This window comes from Aphelocoma coerulescens, chromosome 2, assembly GCF_041296385.1.
Source record: "Aphelocoma coerulescens isolate FSJ_1873_10779 chromosome 2, UR_Acoe_1.0, whole genome shotgun sequence".
NCBI classification, from domain to species: Eukaryota; Metazoa; Chordata; class Aves; order Passeriformes; family Corvidae; genus Aphelocoma; species Aphelocoma coerulescens.
The window spans coordinates 18,183,181-18,197,320 of NC_091015.1; the positions used below are offsets into that span (position 1 = coordinate 18,183,181).

General features: G+C 38.7%; 1 protein-coding gene across 11 annotated transcripts in view; it reads right to left on the reverse strand.

The window, feature by feature from the left end:
- Positions 1 to 2,957: 2,957 nt before the first annotated feature.
- ARMC3 (armadillo repeat containing 3) overlaps positions 2,958 to 14,140 on the reverse strand; it is a 65,124-nt gene continuing 53,941 nt past the window's right edge. For 9 of the 11 annotated variants that reach the window (XM_069005755.1, XM_069005752.1, XM_069005754.1 and 6 more), the window contains 5 exons: positions 12,533 to 12,601; positions 11,203 to 11,286; positions 7,328 to 7,525; positions 4,781 to 4,943; positions 2,958 to 3,310 (listed from right to left, as the gene is read on the reverse strand). In XM_069005755.1, coding sequence (XP_068861856.1) covers positions 3,110 to 3,310; positions 4,781 to 4,943; positions 7,328 to 7,525; positions 11,203 to 11,286; positions 12,533 to 12,601 — 715 coding nt within the window. In that variant the 3' untranslated portion in view covers positions 2,958 to 3,109. The remainder of the gene's footprint in view (positions 3,311 to 4,780; positions 4,944 to 7,327; positions 7,526 to 11,202; positions 11,287 to 12,532; positions 12,602 to 14,140) is intronic. The other 2 variants (XM_069005750.1, XM_069005756.1) reach the window with 2 other exon arrangements.

Genomic DNA, 14,140 nt, shown 5'->3' on the forward strand with positions numbered 1-14,140 from the left:
TTATTTCTTGATATGCAGATGTGCTATATATTAGGCATTGTACTTTTCAATGCCAAATCAAAACCAAAATTCTTTTCAATGAGTAGCAGGGGCAGCGGGGTGTGTGTGTCTGCACGCGTGGTGTGTCACTTGCACATGCCTTGGAAAAGACCATGCAGGAAGCTGAGCAGGGCACTACATCATTTTGGCACAGTCAATACTAAGCTGGGCAGTTCCCATGAACAGGAGGAATGAGTCTTCACAACAGCTTCTCTCAGAAGCACAGATACCACAGTGAGGATGACTTAGACATGTCTCATTTAAATCAGGATCTTCAGTCCCCATCACTGTCCTGGGATAACCATCTACATACCCTCTCTTTCATGAAGCTGAGCACATCTCATTTGGTTTTCATTCTGCACAGCTGCTGGGCATGATGCCCATTTCTGTGTCATTGCATGGTGGTTACAGCTGTGGAGGAATGAACCTCATCTCAGTTCTTACCTTTGCTTAAGACAGCTTTTCCCCTTGCAGGAGAGCACCTAATTATAAGGATCTTGTTCTAGGTAGGGTACAGTTTCTACATCTTACAGTAGAAGTTTACGTGCCTATGCAGTAAACTACAAGAACATTTCTGGAAATGGGTACTGGAGACCCAGACTCTTTCTTCCCAAAGGAAAAGCCTAATTGCTACCCCCAAATATTAAGCTGAAGAGGTTGCTCAACTTTTCTGTTTCTGCAGTCTATTAATCCTGCATTCTTTTCTACATGACAGCAGATCTTCAAAAGGGGATGCTGAGTGCTTAGTGGCCAGAACAGATCCTGCAATGAGGTAGCTGCAGACTGTTTTGTTCATGCTTAGGAAGGCATCAAGCCTGACTCCTTCTGTGTGACTGATCTGCTCAGTGAACTATTATGTAAAAGGAAATATGAGCCCTTCCCCATCTGCTCCTTAAATGAAGATAGGTGATCAAATCCCTCAGGCATGGCCCAAACCAAATGGTGCGTGCTGGGCGTGTCCTGGGAATATTCACCCAGCTGAGCCCTACAGAAATGTTTAAACGTTTTGTTTTCTGATTCAGTTCTGGAATGAGTGTGAGCTGAGCTGCTCTTATCAAGGCTGGAGGAATTCTTCACCAGCCCATGGACACAACTGTAAGTCCCTGATTAATATCAAATAAAAAGGTGTGGCATCTCTTGACTTACTTGACAAATAAAGTGCAGCTTTCAAAGCAACAATTTGAGATTGTTTATATTCTACCTAGAACTTAATTCTGACATCCAAGTGCATTACAATTTTGAAGTGACAGAACTCAGACAGTTCAAAGTTCAAAACTGTGAACGACATAAAACATTTCTGGATCCTACATTTTTAGATCATCAAATTCTGCATTATTCAATGCAGGGTATAGTATTTGGTTTTATTTGTTTAGATAATTATTTTATGTAAATTGAGCTTGTAAATTGTCTAGAAAATTCCCAATTTTTATTTTGAAAAACTGCATTTTGGGGTTTTTTTTAATATCAATTTTTATTAGAAAAAAAATAAATTGCTTTCTTTTCAAGACCTCCTCAAACACAGTCAGTCATACTTTAACATTATGGTTCCAATACAAAATAATGAAATTCCAATGTAAGAAAACTATACAAAATGATAGCTAGCAGGAAATTAATTCTTATTTTACTTCAATTTGCTGGACTTTCAAAGTTGTGGGTTTCTATACCGAATCATACCTCTCAGTGAGAGCATATGACTTTCCATCAGTCTCCTACCTGCTACATAGCAATGGTAAGAAACACATCCTCATCTTTCTCTCAATTCTGCCAGCACATCCTGCATTTTGTTTCCAGAGTTCTTTTTCATTCTGATGTCTAGAGGACTTCTGAACATAAGGAAAAAAAAACAAATGAGCATGAGGCCATATAAGTAAATTTACAACATAAAGATAAAATGTTCCCCTAAGGGCTACCAGGAAATCATGCTGCATGTCAGAGGAGGAAGGAGAGGGAGTGGTGGGATCATGCTCATGAGCAGTAATGAATACAACGGATACAAATCTCCTCCTCAACCCAAAGCAGTCAAGGCAAGTGACTGTGCTTATACAAACATTAAAAAGCTAAAACAACACAGACCTCAATTTTTTAAATCACATTTTTGGTGGGCAGGAAGTAAATGTCTTGTTGTAGGTGTTCTGGTCTTCTGAAATTCAGTTCTCTACAACGTTGCCTGCACTGGCCTAACTGCTGTACAGGACATTTTCTCAGTTTTCCACAGTAAACTCAATTGATAGTGGTGCTCCCTGAAATACTCCAGTACATTCCTGACAGTTTCACCAGGAAGTGTTTACTAGAGTGTTCTAGCCAGTATTTTACCTCTCTTAGAAGCACCGCCACTCTTCAGCAACACCACGTTACCCAAGGCTGCAAGAAATAGAAATTCCCTGTCTAAAACCACTGCCTTCTCGGAGTCCATTTTATCTTCACATCAAAAATAAAGAACTTGAACAGAGATCACAAGCATTAACTTATCAATCATCTGTCTTTCCTGTGCCACAACAAGAAGTATTTACTTTTATCCAGAGTATCCTATCATCTGTAAATATTAACTCTGACAAGTTCTAAGAAATATAAATGGGATTTTTTTTCTACAGAGGCTGAAAGTATACTGTTATTGTAGTTCTGATTCTCAGCTCTTGTGTTATTTCACACAAAAATTGTCCAGTTGTTTTTAAGTGACTTGTTATTTCATCAGATGTCACATTTTCCTGCTTTATGGACATGAAATTCCTATAAATGTGCATGGGATTTGAAGGAAAATTTAAAAAAAGAATCTGTGGTATTGGAATTTAAATCTGTTTAATAAGCATTGTAATGTTAGCACACACCAAATATGATTGATTACCAAATTTTAATCTGTAGTTTTGCAGTTTAGTCTTAAAATAGTACAAAAAATTTAACAAAATTTTTAAGCACTGAAGTTAGATACCAAAACCATGTTTTATTAAACCTTGAAGGCAACATACCAGACACGTTTCTTTTTGATAGTTGGATATGAATCCCCTTATGTTTCATAAATACAGCACTGCAAACATATTTAAAATATTTATTTTGGTGAAATTCATCAAGATGATTAAATACATTTGTATTGATCAGCCTTTGCAGTTCCTTGTTTCATCAAACAGCCTGGTTCAAACATCAGATCTACAACATACTCTTGAGGAGGAAGCAGAAGCCCTTTGGGAGAGTCTTCAACCAATTTAACTTCATTCCAAGCTCTGTTATACTTGCCACGAACTAAACTACAGTTAATGCCCATTCTGTCTGCTATCACCTAAAAAAGAAAGAAAAAGTAGTTAATCACAGTTCATTCATGTAGCTTCTGTGATGTACAGCAAGGCCCAGAGATACTTAAAAACAAAACGAACACCTGAAAGGCCTAGAGCTTTCTTGAAACAGACTTTATAAATTTCGCCGGTGTTACAAACTTCAAATTTTATTGTTGGTTTTGCTTAGAAAATGTAGACTTTTAAATGTTATTTCTCATATATCCTATGCACAACATGAAAAACATTGATTTTAACTCTTTTCAAACACTAATACATTTGTTTATCAGCCAGTCCTTCAGACCTCAAATGAAGTGCAACACCCACAGTACCCAGAAATGTTTTTTTCTATTTGGAAGACTTACTTCTGAATAACATTTTGAAGTCTATTCAAGCAATTAGGTGTAGGCACACTGCACACATATAGCTAGTATGAAATATTAAGTGTAAAAATGTAACATTTTTATCAGTGTAAGTTTAGGATTGTTGCTTCACTTGGAAGGACACTCCTTGCTTTTCAGCCCTGGAAATGTGGGAAGCAATGAAATGCGAGGCAAGTGTCTGCTGGATGAAACACCTGCCTTTCCTCTGGGCTGCACTCTCACAGACAGACCTACAATGGTTTCCAGCTACCAAACTGCTTTTTCAACATGCATCTGCTGTGAAGGAATGAAATCCTGGAAGATTTTTAACTTGTTACAAATGGACAAGGGTATCTATTGCTTAGAGTGCTGTGGCTTCAAGAGAGATGTCCTGTCCCTACAAAAGTTTCTTAGAACAGTGGAGCATAATTAATTCATGCCCTCAGAACGTCATAAAATAAGTTGCAAACTTTCTCTCCCTATGGATACCATAAACTTAGGGTCGTACACTTTCTCCTGTGTACTCTTTCCTAGGTCCTTCCTGCTTAATGTGCTAGGCCCTTGTTTCTCTTTTTCTTTCCATTCAAGAAAGAGAAAAATCCAGCCAAGGAAAAAGGATGGGACAGATAACCAGGCTGCACCATACATCTTCATATGAAGAAAGAAGAAATAAAACTTCCCAGTTTAAGAAACTAGAACACAGAAACTGTTATATACTATCACGGAATACTGGGTAGATACCAAATATAAATTGTCCCAACAAGTTTACATTTGCAGCAGGGAAAAAGAAGGAAGCTGCATAATTCAATATTTTACAGTTTACAGAAAACGTAAAATGTTTTGACTCCAAATCAAATCCTTTGGCTTTTTGCCATTTATCAAGTATTCTGCTGATATCACTTAAGACAATTTAATGACAACAAGAATGTTTACAGAAAGAAGCGATGCTGGCTTTCATTCACTGGGAAATCAACTTTGCTGGTGAAAAATTATGAAACTGTATACAAAAGATTTTACATTAATATAAATACTGTATTATACTGATGCAAATATACTTTAGTTTAGAATATCCATTTAACAAAAATATGTTACGTTGCAAAAGAAATTATAATGTACCTTGAAAAGTAAAGCCCTGTGATAGAATGTTCCTCTTTTGATTTTCCCGATAGGTACAATGTTGCACTTCAGCTCAAATTCTATTTCACTTATCTGAAGTTCCCAGCTGAAGTTATGTAGTTTCTCTATTTCAACAGGGCCACCCATCTTGTCTGCAACAAACCTGTTCCAAATGCATTCCAGGATCAATTACATCTATAATTCCTCTTGTATTTATTGCAAAAATGTAGCACAATGAGAGACTGTAACACTTTTTCTATGTTTGCCTAATTAATTTTTTAAAATTCAGTAATTAGTATTTTAAATATGCTTACTGATAAATACAGATAACCATAACTCAGGTGATTCCTTTGTCACAGACCTAAACCAAGGTGCAAAAGCAGAGATTCTGGAGAGGTGTAGTATAGGCATAAAGTCCTCAGAAAAAGTCATCAATAACAGTGTAATTACTCAGGAAGTAATTACAGAAGCTAGTGTTCATGTTTACAGGCAACAGATTAGGTAAGTTACATATTGCAGTCCCCAGACCTATCATTTGTTTGAAATAGTAATAAAGGCATGAGAATATATATGACAAAAATAAAGCCATAGGTACTGATCCCAACATAGGAAAGCAGCTGTATTCACTGAAGGTACTTACCTTCTACATGTGTTTTCTTATATTGAAGCCAGTATACTGAGGGTGAGAGGTATTTATCCATTAAAACAAATGGCTCAGAAACAGAAACAGATCAGAACTCACAGTCAGTGCAAGCTCTGCTGAAAGCATGTCTTTTGGGGGACTGTGCACACACAGGACGGAGACCTGGTTTGTAAGTCTCCCCATATACACACACCCTGTGCAGGGTCACTGTACGTAAAGATTTTTGTTCCCCTCAGTGTCTCAGCCACAGGCCCAAGGGTTATTGAGGTCTCTTGCCCTGGACAAGATGTTGCAAATTAGACATGAAAATTGCAAGCCATTGCTTCAGACAGGGAGCTAAAACCTGCATCCCCTTCTCTGCAGAAGCAGTGAACATGTTCCTCTGCACAGCACAAGCAAGGCAACCTCTGAGGCCTCACTTTTCAAAACTTAGGGCTGAGGAGGCACTGATTGCAATAGCATGACCACAGAGAGCTATCACCAAGCGTGTCAGATGGAGTGTCTTGAAGCTGGGAATTACTGGGTGAAGCTGAGGAAATGTGGGGCTCGAGGCAGTCCCTTGTGCTGTGTTTGCCCATGGCCAGCCCTCATTAAAGAGAGCAAAGCTGCACGAGCCAACGTGCTCACCACTACACAAAGGTGCGCTGTGTTTGTTCCAGAGGAGACATCCAGCACTACTGATGTCCCCTCACCTACCCTGACCCCCTCCCCAATGAGCACAAGAGGAACTCTGCCCAGGCTCCCAGGCTGCTGAGGGATGGCAGCTGCCTTCTCCCCCACTCCCTATTCAACATATGCTAGCTATTCAGGCAGCTGCCTGAAATGGAACACAAGCAGAAAAATCCCCACAGAAAACATTCTACATAAATTTCCCGTGACTGTTTCACTGGGTTATGTGTCTGCAAGTATTTCACTGGTGTGTTAGAAGAGCAGATTTAAAAGAGAATTTTATGGATTCCACCTTGAGGAAGGGAGCATGATTTATACACAGCTAGATAGTTAAGGTTGAATATCTGTTCTGTCAAATTCTGCAATCAATGGAAAACTCATTCCTCATATCACACTAGACCACTTCATTAAAATGAGAGTTAGTAAAAGTAACAAATTTTGTGAGAGTAAGTGGGATCTGACACCAAGCTCTCCAGACTCAGGAGGCAGCCAGGAAACTGCTAAGATATAAAGGTTAAACTATGGAGAAGATGAAAACAGACACACTGCTTGGAGGTGGCAGTGACTGGTGCCCAGGCTGAGAAGTCAGTGTAACTAATGAATCACACATTGATACCAACAGTCTGTACATGCACTATTGCAATATTCTGGCACTATTAAATCATCAGGATATTAATTACAAGAGCACTTAAAAGCTACATTAGAAAACTTGTCTTATGCTTTTGGCTGCGTAGAAAACAAAATACAACAGAGTTGCTGTCCCAAGGGGTTCCAAAACCAAGTAGGCAGGAAAGATGGTAGGAGAAAGAACAGACATGATACATGTAACTTTCAACCATCTTGACTATTAGATTTGTGTTCTAAGCACACTTTTAGGCTTTGCAAAACCTAGGTCTCTGGGGCTCCTTGATGCGTTGCTAAAGTGTTCATTGCAAAGAATCAGTACAGATGCATAAACACGAAAAAGAACCTGAAATTGTCTATAACAATATTTTTTAAATGAGAAATTGATACTCTTTTGTTGCAGGTGATACTTTATTTAAAAAAAAATTAAATTAATTGCAACAAAATTAGAAACAAAATATTAAAATCTAAAATTATGTCAACATTCTGGGCCAAAGCTGATTTGGATTCCACTTAAGCATTGGAAAATAATCATTTTGGAAAAGTTGTCCTTGGATAAGAAAACAGTTATTTTACCAATTCAGCTTATGGAAATACAATTTGGTACTCACTGTGCAAGAGCCACAACCTGTTCCCGGGTAGTAGTTAGTGGTAGAATTGTTTTGGAAGCATCATTAATGTAATCCATTAAAATGAAGTCAGGTGGTGGTAGCCAATGGGAATTCTCTACATTTATTTCCTCCTGGACTTCAGGTGTAATGTTAATAACTTCTTTTGGTTTTTCCTCTTCTTTTTCCCCCTTCCCTTTTCTTACATTGAAAAAAAATTACACACTTATTTAGAATACTGTAAACTCTAAAGTTCAAATTCAAATACATTAGTTCTCCAACAGGACATTTAGACAAATTGACTGGGGAGAGGTGGAAGGTAGGAAATATCTTTTCTCTTGGTAACAAATATCCAAAAATCTACAAAGCTGTAGAGAACGCTTGTGGAACATGTCCTCAGGAGGTGGTTAGGAACAAGTGCCACTCACTCCATATTAACAATGTTGTAATTTTATTTTTAGTTAATGGCTCTGATATGCCGTTCCCATACATGGATTATCTAGAGGAGGAGACACTTACTTGCCTACTATATACATATAGGGCATATTTTTAGTTATGGTTTAGTTCTGTATGGATATGAACTAAAAATAATGAACTCCAATGAGTTTTTGCTTGATAAAAATCTGGTCTTCAAATAAAAGAAAAAATGGTATCAAAAGCATGGCTGAAATCTTGACAGGATATTCCAAAAGACAGCCTCTGTACTTGCAAGTTCAGGTACTTCAAGCATTATGCAAACTACAGCATGGCTCGTCAGAGAAAGATTTTATAACAACTCTGTGTTTTTACTGACTTTTTTTCATTGCATATGCTTCATATTTTACTAATGCTCAGGATCTGAAAAAATTACTATGATCCTAAACAGGCATCTTAAACACCCAGCAGAAGTATAAATGAAATGATTGTTCTGCTTCAATTAAATACTGTGTATTTCACAAGTTATGCAACAACTATAAAATCAGTATCTTACTAGAGGTATTATTAAGGTCTATACAACCAGACAGTTTAGGATCTTTCATTTGTGGGAACACATGAAACTAGTATTTTGTAAGCATTAGGTCTTTTTTCAGCATAGATCCTGAACAATTATACTGTGAAATACAACAAAACTTCTTTCCTTCATTTAACAGTTCTGGCTTATTTTTTAAAAATCTATAGTACTTCTGGAGATCTTGGAAGGAAAAAGAAAAAAAGAAATTAAGGACCACTGGAGTACATGGCTCCAGGACACACTATCATTATTGCATGCTCTTCAAATTATTCTTAAAATTTTTACTGTGAATAGCACTCTTAAGGTGGAAGGCATTGAACAAAGCAAAAGGGCATATACCATTATCAGTAGTTGAATTCAAGCAATTTGTCTTCAGAATACTTTGCAAAATTTTCTTTAACCTATTGAGATTTACCATATTCACAAAAAGCCTTTTTCATAGGTGTCACAAAGGACATTATTTTAGAAGGATAACCAATTAAGATTTAATCTTAAAATTATAGAAAATTCACCACCCTCTTAAATAAACTATTCTGGTTACTAATTATAGTTACACTTGGGAAAAAGCAGACAAACAATTTTCTTTATCTAATTTTACTCTATCTAACTATAGCCAGAGAACTTTATAAAGCTACATTTAATAGCTATCTACTTACCCATTTAACCATTTATACACTATGGTTAAAAATACAGTGTTTAAAAAATCCTGAATTATTCCCAACTCTCTGGTGCCCAGTTTAGGAGATTTTCAAAAGAACAACTTTTACAAATGCTATAATTCTTGTTTCTTCACCATTTGCTCTTTCCCCACTTCTTCCCTTCTATCATCCCAGTACTTTGTTTTCTCCATGAGAAGTGCATCATAAAATTACAGTGCTATAGGAGAATTTGTTCCCTATTCCTATCTATTCAAATAACTCTAGAATCACACTTATTCTCCTCCTTTCCAATTTTCAGGAACAAAACACCTGAGAGAGACGGGTTTGAACAGTGATTTGTTTGGGTTTTTTGCTGCTGCTTATTTCTCTCAGGTATGATTATGTTCTGTTCCTTGGTGGAATAGGTGATTTAAGGTTGTCTTCCACACTTGTCTCTACCTTACTACTCAACTCTTCAGTTCATCATATCTGTCTAATCCTTACCTTGTAAGGAACTGTGGAGCTGCTGTCTTACAGCTCAGTGCTGTAAAATAACTGGTAACCACTACAGGAGACTTCTACTGTATTTTTTCCTGCCCTCTTTTTTAAATCCCCATCTTCTTACCAGTGGGAATTGTGACATCAGAAAAAAATCACTCTCATTTCTCAGAGCTGTCTTCCTAGTCATGAGACTACTTGCTGTGAAAGCAGAGGAATATTGCAGAGGAAAGCTCATGGCACTTAATAGTCTCCAGGCTGTTTCTGATTCTTTGCAACTTTAGTGCAAGATCCAACAGGTCACCAGAGCATCAGCTGGAGGAAGAAGGCAGCCAATACAGTATTCTACCAAAAAAAGGCAGCCATGACACCTATTTTCTTTCCATTTTGCATAGTGTAAATGCCCTGGTTCTCTTTTGAAAAGGAATAAATGAGCATTGGGAAATATTTTCTTAAATCCAGTACAGAAACATAGGATGGAATAAATACACATTTATTAGTCTACATTAAATACAATTTTTTAGCCCAGTCAATGTATATCAGATATGGAATTGCTTGATTAAAAATGTTGCTGTCAATGCAAATATATGTCAAACTATCAACTAGGCACTTCCTCTACATCTAATTCAAACATTTCCAGCAGACAATTACAACTGCCCTTTCTCTTGGCTTTCAACTATGGTTTATATAAAGTAGTATCACTTTTTCAAAACAGTGACTTTAAACAGTATTCAGTAGGACTTTGCAAAATAGTGATGAACAGAAACATATGATCAAAGGAAAAAATATGTAAGAAAATGTCTAAGCATGTTTGAGACTTGGAGTCAGCTACTGACCTTCAAGTAACTCCCATATATCTCACAAATTAATAATAACAATGATATATGAATTATGGATTCAAAATGAATGACAATGGGGTTATAAATCATACAACTTGATCATGACATTCAAAAGCAATTATTTCATAGCTGAAGAAAGGAGTCCTTGTACCCCCACAAGGTTTATTATGGGAAATTGAGGTAGGTATTTATTTTTAACTAACGAAAATTTTTTGCTTTCTGAAGAGTTATGGTTGCAAACAGAGCCGTCATTTACTCTGTAATTGACATAAATTACATTAATAAGCAACTATCCAAGTGTATCCTCATCACACACTGTAATAAACAAATATATTATCTTGTCAGAACAGGTCTCTCAGCTCCCGAGACTATACAAAATGGCCTATGACTCTAGAGCATCTTCCGAGGTGAAGGAACCCCCCACAGGAGCAGAGAAAACATAACTGGGGCTCAGTACCTCCCCTTGCCTCTGCTCCCTTTGAGCGAATGGGCATAGGCACAGTGGGTCATGAGCAGAGCACATGGGGCAGCACGAGGACCTGCAAGGGAGCAGAAGCTGGGACAGGCCTCCTAAGACACTCAAGCTGCCGTATCCACTCTGTGCATCCTGACACAGGGACCTTCCATGATGCAGTCCATATGATCCATTTCAGCTATTTACTATAAAATGATTTAAACTGGATTCCAGAAGTGCTTGCAGTCCTAATGACTAGTCAAATGGGAATGTCTGCCTTGTAAGTCAATAACTTCTGGACAGACTAGTCTGACAGTCTAGTCTATCCTGGGTTGTGACTTAAGTCAAAACCTGAAATGTTCACAGTCAGTAGTTACTATCTGTCAGTAATTTACATGAATGTTCTAAACAAGTTGATATAATTCAAAGATATTCAAATATTACTCCAAGTATAATACCTTAAGCCTTTTCCTCTAGTGCTGCTTTTGCTGATGTGTCCAGATAACTCCTGCTTTTCCTCTATTGGAGATATCACTGAACTACTGAGATCAAAAGCACATTTCAGTTTTGTCTTGATTTTCTTACCGCACATTTTGTCTCTCAAGCACAGATACAAACATACACAGAAATATACAAGCAGTGTAAGAAATCAGCCATTATATCTGTCAATAAAACATCTGTACAGACAGTAGGGTATCACAGTTCATGAATGAGCTCCAAAATAAAAATTGGAAACACAGTACATCAGCTCCTAGAACAGACACACCATTTCTCCTTTTTTTTCAACCCTGCAGCACTTAGCATTTCATTGATGGCAAGGAGGCTCTATTTGGACTGGTTTTGCATTTCCCTGGAATTAGGCATGTACACCTGCCTTCTCCAAAAGGCACTGTTGTGCTGGTTTACATAAAGGACAGTTGGGAGACCATGGCTCAGTTTTCCTCCACAGGAACAAACTACAGGTTAAGTATTTTATATTAGAAAAGGACTAGAAGCCTGGTCCTGGCAAGAGTAAGGAAGGTTAAGTACCCGAACAGCTGAAGTAGAAAGCCCTGTTTGTTACACCTCATCGTTAGTGATCAGCTACAACAAACCACAAAGAGACTGCTAAGCCCCAAATATCTTGTGGTCAGCTATCTGCAGGTGTGAGGGACAGACTCAAATCCTCTTTCTGTAAAAGAAGGAAATTAATTTTCCACTACAAGAGTAGAGGTTCTTATCTACTTGGTATGAAGAGACAGACTGCAGCACTGTACCTAGTATATCGTATGGATCACAACAAGCGCTGCCAAGAGCGAATCATTTTTAGGCTAGTTGCCTAAAAATCAGGACATCTTTGAGCACACCCTTTTCAGCTTTTAGTCATCTATGGAACTGCACTGGAAGAGATTTAATCTAGAAATAAGGAGGCATGTAGGCAGTGTAGGAACATTTTATGGGTCTAGGTTCTAAACTGAGAAAGAACTTCTACTGTAATTTCCCTGTGTCGTGGTTGTCAAATTGTAAAATAACAGCATTTCACTGCTTCCAAGGGATAATGAAGGAAAGAAAGAGCAAATAACTGTGAGCTGTTCAAATATAGCATGGGAAGAGAGGACAAATAATCACTAAAGTAGACAAAGGAATATTACTGCAAATAGGAGGTGAAAGAAAGACTACAAAAACATATTTAACATTGTGTTTAGGTCTTTGTACTCCATTCAGAAACTGTCACTATTTTCAGTCAGAATTCTATTTCTACTGTTAGAGCAACAGAACACTGAAAACTAGTAAATCTGAAAACCATACCTCGCTTTTTCTCTACTGCTTGTTCTTGAATGAGATGGTGACACATCTTGTGCCTTCTCTACTACAACACTGAAAAAGAATAAGATATTTTTGCATGTTATTTGTAGAGTTAATATTTGCATGTGAAGCTATGAAAATGGAGTTTGGATTTTAAAGGACAGTAAATATATTCCTAGGTGGTATATAACTGGAAGAAATAATGTAACTACTAATAAACCAGACATTAATTCAGGGATCAAAAACGAAGTATGGAATCACAGAATAACAGAATATGCTGAGTTGGAAGGGACCCATCAAGGTCATTGAGTCGAACTCCTGGCTCTGCACAGAACCATTCCCAAGAGTCACACCGTGTGCCCGAGAGTATTGCCCAAATCCTTCTTGAACTCTGTCAGGCTTGATGCTGTGACCACTTCCCTGGGGAGCTGTTCCAGTGCTCAACCACCATCTGGGGGAAGAATCTTTTCCTAATATCCAACCTAAACCAACCCTGACACAACCTCAGGCCATTCCCTCAGGTCCTGTCATTGGTCACCACAGAGAAGAGATCAGTGTTTGCGCCTCCTCTTCCTCTCATGAGGAAGTTGTAGATTGCCATGAGGTCTCCCCTCAGTCGCCTCTTCTCCAGGCTGAACAGACCAAGTGACCTCAGTCCCTCTTCATACAGCTTCCCTCAAGACCCTTCATCATCCTTGTGGCTCTACTTTGGACACTCTCTAATAGTTTAATATCTTTCTTTTATTGTGGCACCCAGAACTGCCCCCAGCACTCGAGATGAGGCTGCCCCAGTGCAGAGCAGAGCAGGACAATCCCCTCCCTTGCCCGGCTGGTGATGCTGTGCCTGATGCCCCCCAGGACACGCTTGGCCCTCCTGGCTGCCAGGGCACTGCTGGCTCATGTTCAACCTGCCATGGACCAGGACCCCCAGGTCCCTTTCCACAGGGCTGCTCTCCAGCCTCTCATTCCCCAGTCTGCCTGTACATCCAGGGCTGCCCCATTCCAGGTGCAGAATCCAGCAATTTCCCTTGTTGAACTTTATATGTTTGGTGATTCTCCAGCCCTCTGATTTGTTGAGGTCTCTCTGCAGGGCCTCCCTGCCTTCAAGGGAGTCAACAGCTCCTGCCAATTTTGTATCATCTGTGAACTTGCTTAGTGTCCCTCCCAGTCCTGGGTCCCAGTCATTGATGAAGCTGTTGAAGAGCAGAGGGCCGAGGCTGGAGCCCTGTGGAACCCCACTAATGACAGACCTCCAGTCTGATGTCACCCCATTCACTGTAACCCTTTGTGCCCAACCCATGAGCCAGTTGCTCACCCCCCACATGATGTGCTTATCCAGCTGTGAGCTGGACATCTTGTGCAGAAGGACACTGAGAGAGACAGCATGGAAAGCTTATCTGAAATCCAAAAACATCACATCAAGTGGCTTCCCTTGATCAACCAGTTGGGTTACCTTGTCATAAAAGAAAATCAGTTTTGATAAGCAGAACTTTCCTCTCATGAAGCCGTGCTGGCTGTGACCAGTGACTGTGTTGTCTTTAAGGTGTTTATCAACCTCCCAGAATAATCTTCTTCATAACATTACCAGGTACTGGTGAAGTGAAACTAACA